General features: G+C 42.8%; 1 protein-coding gene across 1 annotated transcript; it reads left to right on the top strand.

The window, feature by feature from the left end:
* Positions 1 to 16533: 16533 nt before the first annotated feature.
* Positions 16534 to 17589, top strand: LOC128970842 (probable G-protein coupled receptor 148). The gene has a single exon (XM_054386203.1). The coding sequence runs from the start codon at positions 16534 to 16536 to the stop codon at positions 17587 to 17589; it is 1056 nt and encodes a 351-aa protein (XP_054242178.1).
* The last annotated feature ends 5579 nt before the right edge of the window (positions 17590 to 23168 follow it).

Below are 23168 nucleotides of genomic sequence, written 5' to 3'. Positions count from 1 at the left end.
GGTGAAACCCCTGACTGTTTTTCTCGAAGTTATTAAATGATGTTTGTGGTAGGAGTATGGCATTACAAGCAAGACTCTTAGGGTGGTGAAATATGACCTGTAATATATTTTTGCAGTCACAGTAAATAAAGCAGTAAAAATGAAAGAAGAGCTTCTCAAGAAGTGCTCTATTAATGTATCGTGTGTATTGACAATGCCAAGGTCATCGTTTGGTTTGTAGCTACACTAATTACCAGCAGGTTTTAAAATATGGCATTTTATGAGTCTTCTAGCTGGCAGGCTATTTAGAGAGGCCTGATTTGTTGAGCACTGTTCTTTGGTCTTTATCCTTTCATGGCTTTGGCTGTCACCATAGCTTTGCAACAAAACCATCTCTCCCAGCTGTTTGATTTTTCTCAGAGGGGTTATTAATCTGTCTAAGCCATCTGATATGCCTGGGCAGTACTCAAGCATATTAAACTCTTACATATTTCTCTTACAATTGTGCAGTAGCCATTTTCCAACCAGGAGCTGAGTGGCAGCGCAAGCCAGGGTGGTGTGGTGTCTGGGTGACAGGAACAGTGTGTCTGAGGACAGAAAGCTGGGAGTTGAGCTCAGCTGGGGCCATGCAAGTGGTATGGTGTTAGGGTGAAGTGGATGCTCTGTTCTCTATTGCTGTGTGTTGAGAGGGGTGGTAAGCCTGTGACACAGGACACCTTCATCTGGGAAAAGAGATTCAGAAGTTAGTTTTGAGCCTTACTACACAGATGGTGATTTATCACCCTGCAACCTGCACTTCTGGAAAGGACAAGTGTTTTTAGGCACCTGGTTTGAAACAACTGAAGGAAGTCTAAATATTTGTGAAAATCAGACACCTTAAGGTGTTTTAAAGCCCTTTACGTGCTGGGATGTTACTGTGCTGAGTTGCAGAGCGTGAATGGGAGGTGTATGAAAGTATAAAGTGAGGAGTGCATGGCCATAGCTACATAGTCTGTCATTTGGAGCTTGACAGTGTTTGAAAGAGCCTGGTCTATTAAGAGCTAAGAGAGTGCTATGCAAAATGGACAGAAGGCAGCCACAAAATGAGTTAACTTCTTTAAGAACTCAGCTCATTAAATGAGTTGCCCAGTCAAGAATGAAGTCAGGATTCACACGTAGGCACAGTTGTCACAGAAATGGCATGAGAATGACAGAGGGGCAGGGACCTTGATTTCCTCATTTGTTGCTTTACCCTAAAGTTTTCTGTACAAGAAATGCTCCTGACTCTCCTGATGATATGCAGAGTGGGAATTCTATGGTGGACACCCTGCAAATCCAGTGCCAGTACTGATGGTTGGAGCTGGAGGAGGTAGATTTCTCTGCCTTTGGCTCTTTCCTATTACAGGTGTTTTCCCTAATGCCAGCATGGATCAAGCCCAGGTTAGCCTTCTCCAGACTGGGAAGCATTGCCCCAGTAAATAGAAATTACCTAAAATAACAAGGTGCTGCAATACCTAGGTAGTAGAAGAGCCCAGGTAATATGCAGAGGAGCATGAGTCAGGGAGGAGGCTGGCTCTGAACTCCTGTGGCCCTCTTCCCACAAGCGCTGCTGCCGACAGCAGGGAGGGGAGGACTAGGCAGGAATCACTCCCAGGTGAGTGTGTGTTCGCCTTGTGCAAGGCACAGTGCTCCCAAGACCACCTGATCAGGGTTTCTAGATTCCCTGTTAATAATATTATTTTCCCTGTCCCATAAGGATCTTTTGTCAACACCTAAGCAGGTATTTGAAGTTGTGAACTTGTTTTTTGTCTGATGTCTGCTGCTGTTTCCTCCTGAAATGTCTGATGTATTCCTGATTATTAAGGTGCTAGTTTGTCACATCCCTTCAGTCTCCAAGGGTGTGGGATGAGCAGTTCAGCAATGTGTGTTTTATTTCAGAATTCTCATCTTCAGCTGTTGGTAGGAGGACAGAAGCCTTCCATGGAGATGATATGCCTGTCAGACTATGGCAGTCATCAGCACTTTCTGTGAGGAGAGGGAGACCAGCTTCACTGCTGAAGCAAACAGGCGTGATGACACTGCATTTTACCACCCCAGCAACAGATTAATGTCTGGGCTCCAGCACCCACCATTCAGAGCTTTGAGTGACACTGCTGACAGCCCAGCTGTGTGGTGACATGGCCAAAGGAAGGGGATCACAGACAGCAGGAGCTGTCTGGGTTGGGGCAGGAGCTCTCTAGGTTGGTGCACCAGCAAGAGGGCTGCAGAAGGCCACATAGCAGCTCTGGAGCCTCTTCTGACTTCTCCCTGGTTTGTGGACAGTGCATATACAAGGGCACTTTGCAATAAAGGAAGGGAAGTGGAGTCAAAAGGAGCCAGGAAGGACAGGTCTTGTTTAAAAAGCATTTGAAATATTTTTGGATGGAAAAATGTGAGGATTTACTGTTGCCATTAATTCTTTCAGCTGTTTCCTTTTGCTAGCTGAATTGTATAATACACATTAAATATTGTGCTTATAAGACAGATGCTGGTTGGTTAAAGAACTGCACTCTCAGAAACTGCATATTCTTATTTAATATATCTCATGTGACTGCATTTGAACATGCTTCATAATAAAGAAGAAATAATTATCCAAAGTCAATTTTCATGGAATGAGGTAATTTGCTGCACACTCTTAAAGCATTTTTGACTGGAAAATTTATAAGAATACTGTAACAACTTCTTAGTTTAATTTCCAGATCAGTAAGATTTATCAAATCTTGTTGTTTGTACCTGCCTACTTCTCGCTTTGAATAATTTCTGCACCTAGTGGCCAGATTTATCCTAACTTGAGAGGCGCCTCAGAAAATATTGCTCTTTTTAAAAAAGGTTTCATAAAATTAGGTGAGAGATGGGCCATGTAAGTACCTCCCTGGGAAAAATGGCTGGAAAAGAACCCCCTCTTTAATTAGAAAACAAAGAGGCAATATTGCAGGCAGGTAAGCATCTTAGGTACCAAAAGCAGTTAGTCAACCACAGTTTACAAGGTCCCAGAAAAGTAGAGCTTTTTACAGTGCTTAAACTGTTTATGTGTAAATCAGTGGGGAAAACAACCCCTCTGTTAAGCAGTCGTTGTCTATAAGCTTTCATGCAGTAAGAAATAAAATATGAGAAAGCAGTAAAAACTTAAATAGGAGAGATTTTTCCATGCTTTTGGAAAGCCTAATTGTTTTCCACACTTGCAGTGGGATTTATAGGTAACCCTACAACTGCTATAAACCCCAGTGCTCACCCTTTCCACTGCATAGATGGGTAGCTGGATGAATTAATGTGAACATCTCTGAAGTGACTCCGGCATTTTCTAGGTTATCACAGTCATTTGACCAGAGAATCTCACTCATAACACTTGCTATTTCTGTGGTAAAAGAATACTGAACATCAGCCAGCAGAGCTATCTGATCAGTCCAGTCAAATACCAGAGATACAGTGCAGAGACGTACCAGTGCCTTTCTGCACCATCACAGGGTGCTGCCTGAGAGTGTCACCGAACTTTTTTCTGAACTTGTATTAACAAGAACAAAAACTGAAAATGAGTGTTTGGTTGTTGGGGGTTTTGGTTGGTTGGTTGGTTGGTTTTGTTTTGTTTGTTTGGTGTGGGTTTGGGGCCTTTTCGGTGGTTGTTTTTCCCTTATTTTGAGGAAAGCTTCCTGAAGTCACTAGGAAATGCACACTTTGTTGCAAAGGATTCTGCAGCGAGACAGGCTTGATATCGTGCTCCAAAGGCTCTGCTCTGGATGCTGTAGTGTCTCAGCAGGGAAGCCTTCCCTCTGAAAAAAAAATCTGGTAAAATGCTTTTCTGAGATGTTAACAGGCAAAGATGCCTTTGTTCAGACTGTTGTAAAATACTGCATGTATTTGGGCTGTTGTTGCAAACAAAGAGACTTTCCACTAGATGTCCCTCCACATCAAACATTAAATATATTTCCAGCTAAACATGGAAACAATTTCTTGGCTTTGAATTTCACTTTGAGCTGTCAACAGACTTTCTATCCCATGATTCACGTTGGCCAAACTCAAGTCTTTGCCAGTTCTGAAACTCTGCAACCCTATTCCTGCAGCCCAACATCTACATTAAAATACCTTGTCAGTTTTGCTGCTGTTAGCTTGTGCCTGGGAGCTTTAAGTCTTGCATCCTTGTATAAGGGAGCTATAAAAGTGGCTCTCAAGTATTGCTAGTTTTTAATCCACATATAACAAATTGAGATCTGGGACTTAAGGCTGAGAGGCTGTCATGCATGTTCATGAACCAAAGAGAAAGTAATGGTATTACAACCTTGTAATTTGTCTTGTTCCACCTGTTCTGTTTAAAATTTTTACATCTGTTAGGGTTTCCTAAGGGAGGAAAACCCACAGAAGTACACTTTCAGAGGCTGCCAGTTGACATTATTAACATTTAAGGAATTGAATAAATCAACTCAGCTTTGACTTTGGTTGAGGAATTTTGAGAGAGATCCTTTCTGATTATTCTGCCTATGACAAGCTAATAGGAGGCCATTTTTGGAGGCCCCTTCCTTGGAGTGTGGTGGAGTGTGCTTCCTTGTATTTGTACCTCCAGGTCACTGCTGCCTGCCCAAATTACACCTTCCTCTGCTTCTTGCATTTTGCCGATGCTGCTGTTAAATTGCTGGATGCTTGACACAAGTCTCATCTTCCTGCCATAAGCTTTGCATAGGTAAACTCTTTTCACACACATCTCTTTCCAGTGCTGGTTATTGCCATAGGAAGACTCATACTCCATCAGTGGTACACAATCACTCCAGAGCTTTATAAATGAGCCTGGTGGCAAACGTGTAGCTGAAATTTGGTCTAATTCTGCTGGTGTGCAGGTGCTTACAAAGGGAGCTTCAGCAAGTAGCTGACCAGGAGTTAATGAGAAGCAGGTCCCTGGTGCTACCCTGATGTTTTGTGCACAAATAGCAACTCACAGCATCCACAGGAACCACGCAACAATTTAGGAGAAGGAAGCAGGCTTGAGGAAGAGACTGAGGGTAAGGTGTTCCTGAGGCTGGGGTACGGAAAGCTGCAGTGAAAGGATGGGATAGAAGCATTTTATGTGCTGCCTTGGTGTAGCACATAAAGCCCATTGTGCAGCCAGGTGCTACTGCTGTCCCCTTGATTGCTGCTGCTAAAAATGGTATCCCAGCTGAGCAGGTTTTGTACTGACATGAACACAAAAGTCTTCTTTCTTGTTTTGTGAAGTGACCTGTGGACTTTGGGTCTTAAATTGCTGTAGAATATGGAATAGGCTCAGGACAATTTGAAGTAATTAGTAATGGCAGGAAAAGTGCAAACAGTAGTGGGGGTATTTACAACAGATGCTGGTAATAAGTAAATTAAAACTGTCAGTAATCAGGGACATGTAGGGGGCATTCTTCAAGCAACTCACAGAGGAGTTACAAAGTTGAAATTAAGTGATCATGACCATCAAAACCAAAATAAAAAAACATATCTTAAAGTGTGCTTTTGTGAGTAGGCAAGAACTGGTGCACTCACTGGGAAGGAAATGCAGCAAGGTAACCATAGTGAGACTGAATATTGCTGTGGGCCCTGGTGAATACTCTTTGTTCACTGTGCTGCCTTTGAGGGCCTGGAATCAGTTTTCCTTGCTGGGAAGAGTGGTATTGCTAAATGGTATTGTGATAACATAATGAGAAATCAGAGCAGCTAAGTCTTGACAAGGCATCCAGCTCGAGTTAATTAAAATAGCGAAGTCATACCATGGTGCCAAGGGAAATTGTAAAAGCACAGATGGAGAGATTTGATTGCTTACTAAGGATTAGTATCGTTAGTGTGGAGATCTTAAGAGGACAAAGGGACAATCTGGACAACCTCAAGGCTGGAACCAGAAGCTGAGAAGAGACATGGGCATGTGGATTGCAGATAAAACAATTTAAGAGCCACTGCTAGTGTGAATTTTTGAAGGAAAGGGCAAGCTTTATGGTAAACTCAACACAGTCATGTCTTGTTGTAATAAAGGTAATTATACTGTAGTATAGCCAAGCTCAGGCCAGACCTGTTTAAAAAAAAAGTTATCCTGAGCCAAACGGTTCCTATTCTTTTCAATGTTACAAGGCAGATGCAGTTCAAAGTGCACCTCAACTCACCAAGTGAGCCTTGAAGTACCAGTCACAGCTCTGCTGGGGTCAGATAGCAAGAACATGTCTGCTCTGGGCCTGGAGGTGAAAAAAATACATGTAGTATGGGCTGAGGCATTAGTGACTTTCTGTGCTGCCCACAGCAGCTATAATCTCCTATTGTCCAGTTCCCACAAAAGATCATAGTGCAGAAATATGAGTAAATCAGGTGGAGATGTCTTCCATACTCAATTTGGCTTAAGGGCTTAGAGCACACTGAATTAGATGGCTATAACCTCTCCTTCTCTGCACATTCTCTCCTATAGGGTTAATTCCTGCATGGATTCAGGGGCATGGTACATAGGATTGTCTATCCTAGGACTGCATGGAGACAGAGGAGGCCTGGGGCTCATCAGCTTCTAGGATAGGAGTGCTATTTCCCTAGGAAGAAGGAAGGGATTGTCTGGAGGCAGAAGAAGGAAATTCCAGAACAGATGGAAATAGAGAAAAAGGTCAAGATTGGGAGAAGTCTTTAGAAAAAAATAAGGGACATGAGTGTAGAAACATGTTTCTTCCTACTGTTCCACAGACTAGATGCTGCCTAACCTCTGATCAGCTCTCAGATTAGAGATCTTCTTGTGCCTAAACAAAGAACACAGGCTGCTTGTTCCCAAGGCTACTATATTAACTGAAAACAAACCCAGTAAATTACTTAGTGGTTCAGAGCTGCTTTTGTTGGATCTCTTGCTGGAAATCAGTCCTGATTATGCATAAATTATCAGATAAGCTGTTCTTTTATAGCATGCAAAAAGCAGAAAGGACAGTATCATGCAAAGGGTGAGTAGGAGGAGCTGACCCTCCTCCAGTTCATTTACAAAAAGAAATACCTTTTTATAATTATTTATCCTCCCCCATGGGGCTCCAAGGACCCTAAATTCAGTCTGACAAAGAGGGTTTTAACCCACTGCAAGCTGTTCTCAAGCTGACAGGTTGAAAGACTTGGTTTGGTGGGGGGAAAGTCCCCAAACTGATTTTTTATTGATGGCTAATAATGGGACAGATCTCTGTCAGTTTTGGGAACAAGAAGGGTGGGCCCAGGCATCTTGCTTGTAAATATTTTGGGGTGTAGACTCAGGCATCTTTACCTTCCTCTGGTCTGTCCTTACATGCCATCTCCCAGTTCAGGGCTGAGGTCACTGCTTCTGTCATGTTTTTAGCAATATGACAAAGTGAGACGCTTGCTGTGAGACTGAATGTAGAGCACGTGGCAGGCAGCTCCTATGTCAGCCCAAGCAGACAGCAGGAGTTGAAGAACGTTTGGTTTATGCCTGCACTACTGGTGGTACAGATTTGAGGCCAAAGGACAGAAGAAGTTTCACCTTACTGTGTGTGACGACTCAGCTTCCTAGGCTGCCAACAGCAGAAACAGCCTTAGAGCCACATTTGTTATGGCTAAAATTTGGGGTCAGTGATGCATATCAGAAACTGCCTCACAAGAGAGTGTTGACAGGAGCTGAAGTGGTTCACAAACAGACACTGTAGGAAACTGCCAGGACAGATAGCTGGGGATGAAGAGTGGCATTGTGCATCTCGTTTTCATCCTCACTTTGATCTCCCATAGCAGGCAGGAGGGAGACGTAAGTAGACTCAGAGATTGATGTGGAAGGAATTGGTACAATACTTGGCAGGAAATGAAGAGACACAAGTGACAGGGGTTGAGACGGTGTCCTGGGGGACAGCACATATAATTCCACAGCTGTTGTGTTAGAACTGTGGCTGCCATTGATGTATCAGCATTGGTTTGTATGCAGCTTGGACAAGATCCAGAAACAAGAGAATATTGTTAGCTTTCTAGGGAAGCAAAGTGTTTGAAAGGGGAAGGTGTCATGGGGAAGCTAGAATTGGGGTGACCACCAGAACATCAGATGGTGGTGGTACTTCCAGAAATAGGAACTGCACAGTTGAGGTGTTCCCCTGAGCCATCTCAGAGCCTTGCTGGGGGACTTCAGTGAGAGACTAGTGCAGCTCTGATCTGGTTCAACTCACAGCTTGTTAAAGTGGCTCATTAAAATGGGTTGATAACTCAATTATGTTTTCTTTCTTCTTTCCTCCTTCTTTCTTCTACAAAAGTCTTGCAGCTTTTGTGATCTGTAGCAGGTCTTGTGCATCTTTATATTCCTTAGTTACCCAGTTGTGTGGGCTGGCACTGAATGTTCTCTTTAGAACAAGAAGCTGCTGCTTCTTGGGAGGAAAAAGCAGCTCACTTAAAAAGGCCTAGGAACTCCTGAGAAAATGCTGAGAGTTAGAAAAATTGTTTCTTTTCTAGTCGCCTCTGGTAGGTGTAAATATAATGAACAGGATGAGCATTTGCCTATGATACCTGAGCTACCTGGAGGCAGTTTGGGCCTGGCTACCATACTAGTAAGTAGCAAAACCTATGAAAGCATAGAGGCTGAAAAGAGAATGCCGTATGCTGGCCCTAAGCCAAGACTCAGGAGATAAAACTCTAGTTTCTGGCTCTGCCACTGTTCTAAGTGTGGTTTGTGTTAAATTGCTGAAGATGTGTCTGGCTTCATCAGGTACCATTGTATCTTTGATCACGGAGCCTTTGTTTGCTCTGTGTGCTACTGAGGACAATAGCAAAGGAAAAGAGAGGACATGCCTTCTCTGGGGCTTTTCAAAAACATCCTTTAATGAGTTATAATTTGGACTGGAGGAGAAACACATAATTAAACTAGAAATAAAATTGACTGTGTTTAATGAAGATCTCAGCTTGCTGGCTGCCTTCAGCAATGTTCTCTCTGTGCCTCAGTCTCCCTGTGAGCTGTAACTGCCAGTTTGGTGAGAAGTTCTGAGCATATCAGGGGGTGATGTGCCCTCTGCCTTGTGCCTGTGGAGGTCACCAGGAGAGTGAGATTTATGTTGATTTAAATAATCCAGACGCTGATAGTCTTGCTTAAAAGAAACAATCCCTCTTTCCTTTACAAGTTCAGAGCTTTTGTGTTCCAAATACTCTCTCCTTAACATTGCTTTCCTGCCAGAGAGTCTGAATCTCCCGTGTGATAGGAGAGAGTATTGTTATGGAAATGAGGGGGAGCAGTATGAAGGCTCTGTTAGGAGGACAAGGCAGAGCGAGGCCTCCTGTGGAGAAAAATCTAATTTTTAAGCACCTTTGCTAGATAAGTAACAAAGGAGCTGCTGGGAAGAACTTGTGAATGGCACTGTGTATGTGACCCATGGCATCCCCCCACCTGCCTAAGAAGAGCTTGTGACTCTTGTTCAGCACATGCTGGCAGTTAATCTCTCCACCATATGGTGACTGTGCCTGGCACCTGCTTCATCAGTGTGAGATAAGGTCAGCATCTCCCTGGGGGCAGAGGTATTTCAGAGAATCAATATTGCTTCAGTATCTTTACCACCAGGAAACCACTGCTTTTCCTAGGTACAGCACTGGAAACTGGGAATAAGCATCGGAACTTTGGCAATGAGGATCCTTCTTCCCAGGATGGTGCTAGTCCATGCCGTGTACAGATTGTATCCATTCATTCACAGGCTGTCATCACAAGGCATGAATAGGAAGAGATAAGATGTATTTTCTTTCACGCTGTTTTTCCTCACTTTTCTGTTTCTAATCCACTTCCAGCATGTTTCCTTCCATCTTGATTCCCATATTGTCTTTGCCCCCCAGCTTTTACAGTGCAGGCAAATGCTTGCCAGCTGTCAGGGATGAACTGTGACAGTGTACAGTTGTGGCTGTCCTCCTGCCTGCTGCATCACCATTAAAGTTCCTGCCTGTCTGCCTATATATGCCAACCTGTCCCTTCTACACTTTTGTCCCTTCCATCTTTCTTCTGGTATTTTATTTTATCATGCACTTTATGCTGTCCAGACATCTGTTTCCCTTCTCAGCAAATCACCCTTCAAAGAAATACCAAGATAAACCTCTCCCTGGCTTTTAACACAACACAAAACCTATCAATATAGGGACATAGCCAGATAACTTCTGCTTTTGCCTGCCTGCGGCAGTCCTTCCTAGGCCATGTTGGAAAACATTGGTGAGACAGGACAGAGATATAATTTTTTTTTGTGTCAGCCACAACCAGCAAGACTGACAGCCTGAGATGGAAGATTGTTCTTAGGAGACTGGTAGATGTATGTAGCTCCCTCATTTGATAAGCTTTCTCTCAGAAAGAACTTTCTCCCTGACTTAAAGGAGGAGTCAAGGAGCCACAAATTCAGATGTGTTTCTACTTTGCCTCTTGACTCCAGGATATTGAATATGGGTTTAATCTCTTCTGATAGCTGCTAGATCCTCAGATAAGAGTGATATGTTATTGTTCTATACCTAAAGGTTCCTCCTTACAAATTAAATTGTGTTAGGAAAGAAAGCTGATATTTTAAAATAAGCTTTAGTCATTAGACTGTTTCTCCTCTTTCACGAGTGCATTGTTTTGAAAAATAGATAGCCAGGAGAGAGAGCATTGAATCTAATAAACACTCTAGGATGGCTTCTGCTGGCGTCCTGTGACTCTGCCCATAAATGAAAATGTAAACTAGCAGTCGTTTGCTATAAATCTCTGATATCTGCAGTTTGTCACATGAAAACATGTTAGTGGGTGAATCATGTAGGTCCTTTCAGCATGAAAGAGACACTGTGGTAGATAGGAAAATCTGGCTTGCTTTGCCTTGCCAGGCTCAGGAAATGAAAATGTGTGCAGCTTGCAGCAACCACGGCCAAGCAGTGACCTGCAGGAAAGTTGGTGATGTCTGGGATTTACAGGCTCTTTTTTTTCCCCTCAGGTTGTTAACTTCTCTAACCTTTTGATGAAATATTTGTTAAATATTCCAAAGTTCTGTTTTTCTGACATCCATCTTAATTCTCAATATTGTATCTACAAGGCAGATTTGGTACAAAATTTGCCTTAACTTTGTCATCCTCATGGCCTGATGGTATTTGGGAAGAAAAAAGTGATTCAAGGATTTAATGCTGAGTCCTTGCACTCTCTCTCTCAAAGTCTCTCTTCAAACTATTACTTTCTAATCCCTGTGTATTTGGTTTCAGATCTCATCTAATTTTTAAAATCATTGTAATCTGATCTTAGTTTTCACACCCATTTCTTTATTTCCTTAACTTCAGCAATTGCTGTGCCTGGTTGTGAACTTTGTACAGTTACAACAGCAATGCATAGGTCTCTTATCTATAGCAAATAACAAGCAAGGTGCTGAACAGTAGTTCTAGAGCCAGCTGGAGACAGATAGCTGAGGCATGGAGACTAGGACAACAAGGCTAGGGCAGTCAAGCTCTACCTCTCCTCCATATGTCCTGATCCTGAAGGGGCTTGCAGAAAAGCTTAGGGGGAATCTTAAAGATTTAAAGAAAAGTTGTCTTTCAATTGACTATTTAACAAAGAAAAAAGGAAAGCTCAACCATAAAAAAAACCCAAAACAGTACAGTTAAGCCCTCCTGATTACTTGTTTTTTTTCATTGACAGCAGTTCATTTCCACAGAGTGGCCATAAAGATACAGGCAGGAAATCACTATGGCTAAGTAGTCCCTGCCCTGCTAGGAGGAGTTGGTCTGCTTGTGGGGGCTTGGCTGTCCACAAGTAGAAGAGCTTCACCAGCAAGTGAGATGCCTTCTGGACATCCTGTCAGAGGGGCACTCATGGAAGGCATGTTTAAAAACTGCTGTAGCAGTTGATGTCTCCTGAGATCGAGGATGTGTTACAAACGTGGCTGGAAATACCTCTGTGAAACAACACTCCAGTCTTAAATACTGTGTTCAGGGAGCTGTGATAGACTCTGAGGTGGTCTTTTTGGACTATATTTCCTCTGTTCCTGGCCAGGCAGATCAGACTCTGGGGCAAATCCAAAGCACAATGTCATTTTCTATGCCAGGACCTGGCAAGTGATGCTGGAACAGGCAGCCACCTCAAAGACTCCATGCTCATATCAAGACAGTGGCGTGATGGCACCCAGGGAACCTGAGAGGTGAATGTGAGCATACAATGTAGTCACACACTTCCTCTCTCACCCCCCCTAATACAGTCTCTTGGGATGAAGGGGAGCTGAGAAAATCTTAGTGTTATTCTGGGTGGCTTCCCTTTCTTGTGTGGTGCTTCCCTGTCATGGCAGCAGCGTGCTTGTTGACTTGTTGAAGGAGTTAGATTAAACTGTGAAATAGGAAGCTTCTGTATGTGTGCACACAGGTAAGTCCATACCAACTCCTGTAAGGCAGTAATGTTTTAGTAATATACCTGTTCACAGTCAGTAACAGAATATATTCTAATATAATATAATCAGAATATACTGTAATTCTTTTCTAGATTTACGGTGCTCAGTGTGGCTGAATGCATGCTTTCCTAAATCCCCCAAACTCAACAGATAAGATAACCAAGCTTTCAGTGGGATGTTGATTGAAGGAGAAATGAGTAATTAACAGCATGTGATTCAGTTTGAAAATCAATATAGGCTGTAGTGAGCCAAAATAAGAGCCAGAAGAGAAGCTGCTGCTAATGCTGTAGGTCTGAAACAGCAAAAGATGTCAAAAGTGCATCTACCTAATGTAAGTTTACCAGGGAGGATTTAAAAAAAAAATCAATAGCTAGAGCATTAAGGCCAGGTTTACAGGAAATTGCAGGAGAATCATTCAGGTTGGCACCACAAAATATTGAACACTGAAATGCAACAGTAAGGAGCTGTGTAAGCGCAGTATCTTCATAAGTGATCTTCAGAGCTGCTAACCTAATGGTTCAGATGTGGAAATGCCTCCTAAGCTCAAGAAAATGAAGAGAGACAACAGACAGATATTCTTCAGAGCTACCCATTCTGGGTGTATATCAATGTGCCGAACCAGCAACCTTTAAAAACTTTAGCAGAAATGTACTGAACAGTTACACACCCCTGTGGAAACCTGAGTGGCTTTGGCTGCACTTGCACATGTCCGATGGGGTTAAATCTGTCTGACAGCTTTTTGCTGGTTTCCATTTTTGTAAAACTAAAGCCTGTCCACATTCCTAAGAGACTGTAGCACAATTAAACATGAACAAGCTCATGCCATGGGACTTACTCTGCCATCCACAAGCTGTAGCAGATGAATAACTGAGGATAAGCAAGGCTGTGAAGTTGTGTTGTCTCATAGGCTCTATGGTGGCTTGCATGCTGGCTAAATGAGAGAGTCATGAGTTATTTTGCATTTGTCATGAGGATGTCAGCTGAAAGTGAACCAGTCAGCTACTGTGTGATGATTAGCAAGTTCATACCTTTGCTTACCTTTCATGTTATTTACCTTACATTATTCTCATTTACAGTTCCATGGCCCTAGAAGTGGATTTTTCAAAGGCAATTCAGCTGAAGGTTGCTAGAGTTACTTCTGCTTTGTACTTTTCAGTAGTGAGTGTGTCAGTGTTTGTAACACATTCTAGCTCATGGTAACTAGCTTTTTGATCCAAGAGGAAGGAATAGCTCTGCTGTAAGAATGTTGTTTTCAGGCGTCAGGAGAAAAAATAATTAGACTGAAAAAAGAAGAACTACTACTTAACTGTATATAATCAACAAGCCCTTGAGATACATGTTTAAAGAACTACACTACTGTATAACATCACTCTCTGAAGTACTTGGCTGCATTAGTCACTCCTATAAATGGCAACAGGTCATTGTACATGGTATTTGCATTTATTTTTCTATCAGACAAAAGTGTGCAGCTAAGATGCTAATGAAGTTTTTTGTTTGTTCACATTTAATCCTGGAAAACACAGTTGTGCTTTTACATAGAAATGAGACAATCTGCCCATTATTACTGCCCATTATTAGGACATCTTTGAAATGCCGTGAGCTGAGCGGCAGCAAACACTTCCACCATTAACAGAAGTCTGAAATTATAGTTGGAGGTGATTCACACACACTTGAGTTTTCATTGCTTCCCTTCCATTCTGTAATGGTAGTATAATTCCACAGTTAGGGTGTTTTGAGTGCTACTGCTTGCTCAAGGTTGTGTTGTGGTTCACTGCTACATGCAGGGCATGATCCTAAAGCCAAATGTATAATTGCGTCAATATTGTTCACACATTTTTCAGTGGATGCAAGATTGAGTGAGCAAAAAGAATCACCTTCTGTTTTGCCTATCTAGGCACCATAGCAACTGAAATGCTGTCCTAAAAATTATAATTGTTTTTTTCCTCCTATCCCTTTGTGCTCCACCCATATGGTGCAGCTTGTCAAACTGTCTTACCATACAGTACCACGGACGCAACAATCAGTGTGTGAGGAAATGAAATGTGCACAGAATTTGATGTCTGATGCTGAGTTTCATAAGCTGTCTGCCCTGTTACTTGGCATGCCCTGAGACAGCATGTCCATGGCACAACTTCCTGGAGGTGAGGCTTGGCAGTGCCTCCCATGCATGGAAGCACACTGCACATGCTATATGGTGGTAGTGATGACTACAGCAATGCCATGTTAAGTGACAAGCAGCATTCCCTCTGCTCTTGTTGCATCTCCAGTAGAATCCATATTAGCTGAGAGGAGCAGGAAGATCATACCTGAAACCACAGTTAAAGATTAACCATGCTGGTGAATGTGGGAGGCTTGTCAAGATTGCCCAAAAGGCTCTTTGAACTTAGACATTTTTATTTATAGGCGTCTAAATAAATGCCCTAACTTCAAAGCAGCTGAGCAGCATTCAGGTTTCACTGGCCCCTTATTTTGACTATTTTATTAGACTTTTGGCTTGTGCACACACTATTTTTCAAAAACTGGGAGTAATCCTTTGACAATCAGCATTACTTAAAAAGTTCTGGGATACTCATGCAGTGAGAAGAGCTACTAGAGCTGGGAGCTGACAAAGATGCATGTTCTGCAGAGCTCTTCTCTTTGCTACTTGTGCTGCTTATCAGCAGCGTGATGTGATGTCATAGCAGCAATGTGCTCTCTTGAGGTGTACACTGGAATAAGCAACTGAAGGAGGTGTAGACCAAGAAACAGAATAGTGCTGCTATGCCCATTTTGCATCATCCAAGATGATGAACAACTGCATCAATACAATCTTTCTCATTAAAACTAAAGCTTTATAGCCAGTGTTGAGCCTATTAAAAAAAAATCAGCTTTTCTTCTGATCACATCATGCCTGGAAGAAATTGAAGAGTTCCTTCTCTGCAGTCCAGCTTGCTCACAATTCTCTTATTGCACCCCCAGTCATGGTGCTAGGATCTGATAGTGTGCTGGTCGGCAAGCCAAGACTTGGTCTGCAAATGGATGGCAGAAATGCCAGGTCTGCTGTAGGGTATGTTGGTACCTTCCAGTGCATGTCACTTACAGTAGCAGTAATACGATTCTTCATAGGCTGCGTGCCAAGATGTTTCCAGGTGAAGACAAAACAAGAAGACTCTTATTGAGAAAGGCGAAAGCATTTATTGCCTAAGCAACTAAGCAAAGCACTAAGCACAAGCAAAGCAAAAGCAGAAACAAAGCAAGAGCAAAACCCAAAGCTCCCTACTGTGTTACATAGTCAACTTATATACTTTTCTAATACAGAGCTGCCACATCCCCATTGGCTATCCTTTCACTGACATGGGTCCAAACAAAGCATGCAATAGGTTAATACTGACAAACAAGCTTCTCAACATACCCAGTCAGCTTCTGCCTAGTCTTTCTCTTCAGTTACAAGGTGTTTACATTCTTTCCAACTGAAAGACAAAACATAGCCTTCTCAAAAATTATTCAAAGTTTTCTATCTTCCTGCATTCACTCATCCCAGACAATTCACAGAATGACTGTAAGTCCACAGGAGATGAGAATTCAGTATTTGTATGTCATGCATTAAAAAAGGCAGGGGAAGGCTCATTGTCTATAAGCAGCATGATTTGCTTCATTGAAGCAAATAATATCTATAAATAAGATCATATTATTCACTAGAGCCAGAGTGGTACAACTTTACAAGAGGATTGAGAGCCATTTTTATTGATCACTCCAAACTGATTGTCTTGTTGCATACGAATTGGTACAAAACATCACCCAATCACATTTATGACTCTACACATCAGTACACGTGGAATATTGTTCTGCATCATCACATATTTGTTTAATCAAACTAATACTGCATCTGCCTCATTGGAGTGATAATCTGATGAGGACAAACTCAAATGCTGTAAATGATCAACTCTTCAATTTCTGATCAAAGAGCTAGATGAAGCATTTAGACATTTTTAAAACCACAGAAAGATTCATTCTCTTTTCTAAACATTAGATTTTGCAGAAAGAAAAGAAAGTCTCCACTTTAGGCAAAAACATCTTTTGGCACCATAGAATTCACTTAAAAGGTGTCAACTTTCTGTCCTCGAGAAGATCTGGTAGAATTTGCTTCCATGGACTTTTTGCATAATCTGATTAATTTGTCTTTCTGAGGACTCATTGTAGAAGATCTTGCTTTCTCCAAATCAGACAGTCATCCCCAAATCCTAAGGAAATGGACTTCTCTGGCTGTGCTTCAGTAAGAAGAGAGAATGGAACTGCATACCGCCACAGGGAGACAGATTTCAACAGTTCCTCAAAATTGGATGATGTCTCTTTGTTGTCTTTGCTGGAGGAATGGGCTCTCAGTCCACCAAGCATAAACATGAAGCTGTTTTTAATCCCTCCAGTTGTCTGCCTTATGGCAGGCGTCTTCATCATTCCTGCTATCTTGTTTGCAATCTTCACCAGGTTCAGCCTTCGTCAGGAAACAAGGTACCTGCTGCTGGGAAATGCTCTGCTTTCTGATCTGACCTACCTGTTGTTCTACACCCTGTCAGCTGCTCTCAATGCAGCACACATACATCTCCCAAAAGAAGCTTGTGTCCTCCTATTATTTTTGCTGGCAGTGGCTTGCTGCGGAGGGTTGTTCACAGCTGCTGCAGTCGTCCTGGACACATACATAGCTGTTTTGTTTCCTTTGCGCTACATTGATATTTTGCCTCCTTCACGAACCAGGAAAATCATTGTGTTACTGTGGCTGTGTTCTGGGGCTTTCCCGGGGATTTTCTTCTTGGTGCTGTGGAGCACTCACAACTTGGTGTCCTGCGTCCTGGAAACGTGCTCAGTTCCAATAATACTAATGTTAACTCTGAATGGGACTGATGCTGTGAAACTCTGTTTCTGGCTTTCTACGGTGGTTATCTTCCTCTGTCTGTCCCTAATATTTTGTTGCTATGCTATTCTGTATTTTAAAACCAAACAGTCAGGTATATGGGAGAACATCTGCTCCAGAGCGAGTGTAACATTCTTAATGCATAACACTGCATTATTTTTTCACTTATTTCCACTCTTGGCCCTTTTTATAGAATCATTCTTGTGCTTTAATGTCACCAGACTGCAGACAGGAATTTGGATCTCCCTGATAGTGTGCAATGTCCTGATGATTCTGCCTAAAGTTTTGTTCCCTTTTCTGTATGGGCTTCGGTACAGAGAGATCTCAGCATCTCTCAAATCCATTGTCAGAAGGAAGCAGCTTCGCCTGGTGTCACCTGTTTCATCACTATCCTGAGCCAACGCAGAGCACACCCACAGCAAGGGAGTTGCCCTTACTTTGTTAGCATGCAAGCCTGATGGAAATCATTCAGCTTCTGAAGAAGTGGTCTGAAGAAGTGATCAGTCTATGTCAGAAAAGACATGACTTGATCACTCTGCCTCCTTGGTGCCAAAAGGACACAGATCTTTCATCACATCACAGCTGAGAACACAGCGAATGCTACCTTGGATGAAGTTCTAAGCCTTGTTGTGACGTGGAAAGGCAGTACCTTTGGAGGAATTACTGAATCAATTTTCCCCCACCTGTGGCAAATTTATTTCTGGAAATCAGAAAATTAAAAATGGCACAAAGTAGAGGGGGCAACAACAGGTCTCTCGGCAGCATCATCTGGAGCATAAAAGGTTCCTTAAGCAAACGTGCTGTGAACAGAACAGCTATTTCCTTCACTCAGTGTGTTCTTGCAAGGTCGGGATCCAGTGTCCTGTTCTTTAACCACGCACTGAGAGGTGCCTCTGGAAATTGCTGTACTCGGTGTCGGGCGGCACTTCCTCATGCTAACTGCCATATGGATTCTGTCTGACAATCTGCAAAAGTCCGGATTTTTATAAAGTCTTGGTCTGATGGGAAGTCACCTTTGATCAGTGTCTGTTGGGCAGCCCAGCACATGATGCTGTCAGGGAGGAACAGAGCTGGATGAGCTGCCCAGAGTGGGACAGGAACAGAGAGCAGTGGGTGGTAGTGCCTCCCGGCAGGGTGGCTCTGGGGAGCCTGGCTGGGTCTGTACTGGGTCTGTACTGATGGGACTGGGCCAAGGCTGAACCCAGCAGCTGGGGCAGCAGGGTAGGAGCAGTGAGATGTGAGGCTGGACATAAGTGTACCCATAGCATGGCTCATGACCCGGGGCTAAGCATGAACACTGCTTCTGAGTCCCTGCTGAGGCATCTCCCAGTTCTGGCTCAAAAAAATCTCCAGCAGCCTGATCTCGGGTTACAGTTGCACTATGTCAGAGCTGGTGTTGGATACCTGCCAACAAACCCCTAAGAAGGTCAAGAGGAGAGGCTGCAGAGCCTGTTAATATACTCAGGGACAAGAAATTTGTTATCTTGTGAGACCCTTTTAGGTTTTCCTGATCAGCCATCTACCTAGAGAAGATGAGTGAAACATTTAAAGAAATCAAAATTTCATTAGACATAAACATCAGTGTGGAAAATTTAAATGTCAGTTCTGTTCCTTGGGCTTGGGAACAGATCTTTTGTATTTCTAAAGGCTATATTTTTAGAATTTGTTTCTCTTTATACAAAAATACATTTGCATTAGAAAATGACTCTTGATTTCACTCCACACTATTATTTTCCTTCTGTGCAGACGCTCTCCACCTTCTGTTTGCTTAAAGCAATACACAGAAAGTGTTGAATGTGGATTTTGGGTATTTCACACTCCTCTGAAAAATTCCACTGAGTGTAAGCCAGGAGGAGATCGGTGTCTGGTTGCATGAGATGTTTTTTGGCATTAAAGCCTGTTGAGAGGTTCCTGCTTATCTCTTTCTCTCCTCATTCCCAAACTGCTTGTTAGTCTCCTCACATTGCAGCGTCTGCTCTCTCCAGTTTGCTGATACAACTGCTTCTGGGGTTGCAGGTTAAAAATATCCCTCCAAGGAGAAGTGGTGCTGTTTTCATTTTAACCAAGCGATCTGTTCTGTGGACTGTTCTGCAAGCAGCTGTGTCAGCACAGTTTAGGGGGACTTACAAATTCCAGTGCAGAAATGGGAATGAGCAGAAACATCTTAGAGGTTTGGCTGATGAGAGACGCTTCTTGTGTAAAAACATCTCTAAGGTAAAGTTGCTGCAAGTGAATAAACTGTAGTTAGTACCTATTTGTTTTAACTGTGGTTCTGTGCTTCCTCTATTTTGACCCAAAGGAGCTTTGTTTTCCAGAAACAAAACAAAACAAAAAACACCCCAAACCACATTTCTTCTCAATTAGGGGAAAAAAAAAAAAAAAAAAAAGGACTTAGAAGCTGCTTTTTCTGGCTGCTTTTCTTTTTCTCCAGAATGAATGTACTGTAAACATCTATCACACAAGCTATGCTTATCTGAAGATTTGTATTCAGCCTGGAAGACAGCTCTTCTGTAATACTAGGGAGGATGGGGGAAATTTATGTACACTAAGTCAGGTGCTTTCTGCCAAATGCCTTTAGTATGCAATGTGATCAAGAATGGAAGAGGCACCTGGGACTCCCCAGGTCTTGCATATCCTGGGCCAAATCTTTATGCCAGTGCCCATTGACAAAGATGCTGATAAATTACAACTTAGGTTCTAAGCTAAACAACTTAGGTTGTTTTGTCCATGCAAGGCTTTTTCAAGCTTCATTACCTGGAGTTTCCATATATTGTATATTTTTGTGCTAAGCAGTAAAGGTAACTCAGTAAATAGTATAAAGATAGTTCTGTATATAGCCGTAGGTGACTTTGAGTAGCTGCAGGTTAGTAGCACTTGATCTTCCTGCTAACCTCTGCCAGTTATGAACTTAATCTCCAGAACAGAGAGGTAGGATTACATTTCCAACTCTGTAACTTTTCTTACATACACATCCCCTGGACATACATAGAGACAACTCAAAGTTTAGTAACATAAAGGACATTGAAAGGTGGAGGAAGTGAATTGGTGATCATGGCAAGTTTATGTATGTATTAAATCTGTCTGCAGTGATATCATTAGGACCAAGCAAACAGAAACACTGCTTTGTGGAAATGACCTTCTAAGAAAGATGAGTAAAATAATCTTATTCAGGTCCTCAAAACTGTTCCCTGAAATGGGTGTTTGCCAAGAAAATACATTAGTTGAACTGAAATTAGCTACATTGAATGGAATACTAAAAAGGTCATCTGCATAGTGAGTTGATGGTATTTTATTAATCCACTTTAAGGAGGTTTAACATTAGATAGATGAGTTTTTCTGACATGACTGCTTTTACATAGCTGCTTCTTGTGCTGTGGTGTTTGTTACAAAAGCAGTATACTACAGCATGTGTAGAAGAAACACACCAGACATCTGGACCATCTGCTATGGGGGATTTCCCCAGTCTATCTCCAAAGGGAGTCACCAAGACAACCTCATAAGCACTAAATATTTTGAGTTTTGTCTTCAAGACTGTGAAGCTTCCTGATCTGCCGGAACCTCATGGCTGTAGTGATTAACAGCCTTGTAAGGATGTCTCCATGTAATCTCTAGAAATTCAAACTGGGGCTATTTAGCAAAGCCCAGCTATCGACCTCTGCCAGGTCATGTAAGTGAGCTTCTTAGATGTCACTGTGCCTGCCCAGCATTTTCATTTAAAGTGAAATAGAGAGCAGTTGACTTTATCATGTGATTTGGCAGCTGGGGGGGGGGGAGGGGGCAGTAATCCTTTAATGAATTCCAATAGCATGAATCACTAAAGGTATGATTTATAGACTAAATATATTCCTGGTCAGATTTCCCCCTCTTTTCTTCTGCCAACAATGTCACTTCTCTTACCTCTTACCTCTTCCCTCTCTCAGCTGGATTTACAGTGCAGTTGACTGCTGTCTGTAACCTGCAGACTGAAGAGAGTCAGACCTGCATTCCAGGGACTGGGGCTGTGCCATAAAACCCTGGAGAAATAATTACATTTAGGCTTGTGCCTCAGATGAGATCAGTTTCAGTGTGGTGAGATATGGAGAATCTCCAGGCAGGTAAACAAGCACATGGATTTGGATCTGGGGGTTAGTTCATTTGCAGCCATTTGAGTCATTATTCAGTAAAACTAATTAATCTCCTGCAGTTTTAGTAATTAGTATTAGAGTGCCTAGTCCCTCTCCATAAGTTGGTTATGTCATTTTCTAAGAGAAGTTTAATACAGAAATAGGTCAGAAGGAAGCTGGCATTTGCCTGGTTTGTATTTGAGGCATCCCCAAGAACCTCAGTGCTGTGACCCTAACTGTCCCCAAGACAGGTCACACAGCTCTCCCAGAGAGTCCTCTGCTCTTTGCTTCACTGGTCACGGGTTTGGTACACTGAGATACTGTACGGCCTTTGGACAGAGACTGTGTCTGTGGCCATTCCTTGTAGGAAGAGGGTTTATAAGACAGATGAGGGAGAGCCTGTGAAAGGAAAAGGAAATTACAGGTTTCCTTGAAACTTGATTTCTGTTGTCTCCTGTCTCCACCCCTGCCTCACCTCTGGTAACTGAGGGTACAGCACTGCCAGGTCCTGCCTTTTTTCACAAGCCTTGTGATTTTTGGCATTGTCATAAAACTACTGATCCTGAATGGTTTTCTTTTTGAATGTACTTCTAGTCCTTCAGATTGCAACATGAACCTGAAAGTTACAAAGAGCAGGGAGGTGAAGCAAAACAACTCTTCATGAACTGCTATTAAGTGTCAGAATTGTGAGAGAATCACGAGTTAGGAGAGGGAAGGGAGCCAAGCTGTGTTTCTGCTGTCTCGTGTTCGTCAATGAGGGATGGTCTGTACATGCTTGCCCAAGATCTCCAGGTGTGGCTTGGGAACTGCCACAGGGGAGACAAGAAGCTGTTTTCTGCTGCTGCTATGTATATTTTACAGTTTGCATTTGGAAGTTTATTTGAACACCTTTTTTTCCAACTTGAAGGATTATTTTCTTCAAGAAAATAACCAACCAAGTTTTGCTACTGACATTGTGGGGATAAAATCTCCAACTAACTCCAGAGGGCTACTGGTTTTTTGGATGGTTCCCTGTAGGAAGAACTGGTCAGCTTCAGCAGCTGCTAGCATTAGTTTTGGCAATGGGTGAAGATACAGAAACACACCTCCTCAAGTGGAAAGGGAGACAGCCCCTTCATGTTCCTCCTCTGTCCTTATAGACCAGCCATTACTGCTAGCCATGTCAGAGGTGGTAACTGTTTTTAACAAAAGGAGCAGTGGCTGACACACCAGAAGGCTGTGCTGAAATTCAGTGAGACATAGACAGGCATGTGAATTGAGAAGAGAGGAACCTCATGAAGTTCAACAAGGGCAAGTGCAGAGTCCTGCATCTGGTGTGGCTCTGTGGAGAAGGACCTGGGAGTGCTGCTAGGCAAGTTCACCGTGAGCTAGCAATGTGCCCTTGTGGTCGGGAAGGCCAATGGTATCCTGGGATGAATTAAGAAGACTGTGGCTAGCAGGAGGAGGAAGGTTCTCCTCTCCCCCCTACTCTGCCCTGGTGAGGCCACATCTGGAGTATGGTGTCCAGTTCTGGGCTCCCCAGTTCAGGAGAGACAGGGAACTACTGGAGAGAGTCCAATGAAAGGCCATGAAGATGGTGAGGGAACTGGAGCATCTCTCTTATGAGGAGAGACTGAGAGACCTGGGGCTCTTTAGCCTGGAAAAGAGCAGACTGAGAGGGAATCTCATCAATACTGACCAATAAATGAAAAGTGGAGGTCAAAGGGATGAGGCTGGGGTCTTTTCAGGGGTTGCCAGCGATAAGGCAAGGGACAACAGGTGCAAACTAAAAACCAAGGAGGTTTCACCTAAACATAAGGAAATAATTCTTTGCTTTGAGAGCACTGGAGGACTGGACCAGACTGCCCAGAGAGGTTGTCCAGGAGTGTCCTC

Source organism: Indicator indicator, chromosome 13 (genome assembly GCF_027791375.1).
Source record: "Indicator indicator isolate 239-I01 chromosome 13, UM_Iind_1.1, whole genome shotgun sequence".
Taxonomy (NCBI): domain Eukaryota; kingdom Metazoa; phylum Chordata; class Aves; order Piciformes; family Indicatoridae; genus Indicator; species Indicator indicator.
The sequence above is the reverse complement of the archived record's forward strand: the minus strand, read 5'-3'. Positions and strand labels throughout refer to the sequence as shown.

Coding starts and splice junctions, on each gene's coding strand:
- LOC128970842 (XM_054386203.1), top strand. CDS start 16,534: ATGGACTTCTCTGGCTGTGCTTCAGTAAGAAGAGAGAATGGAACTGCA.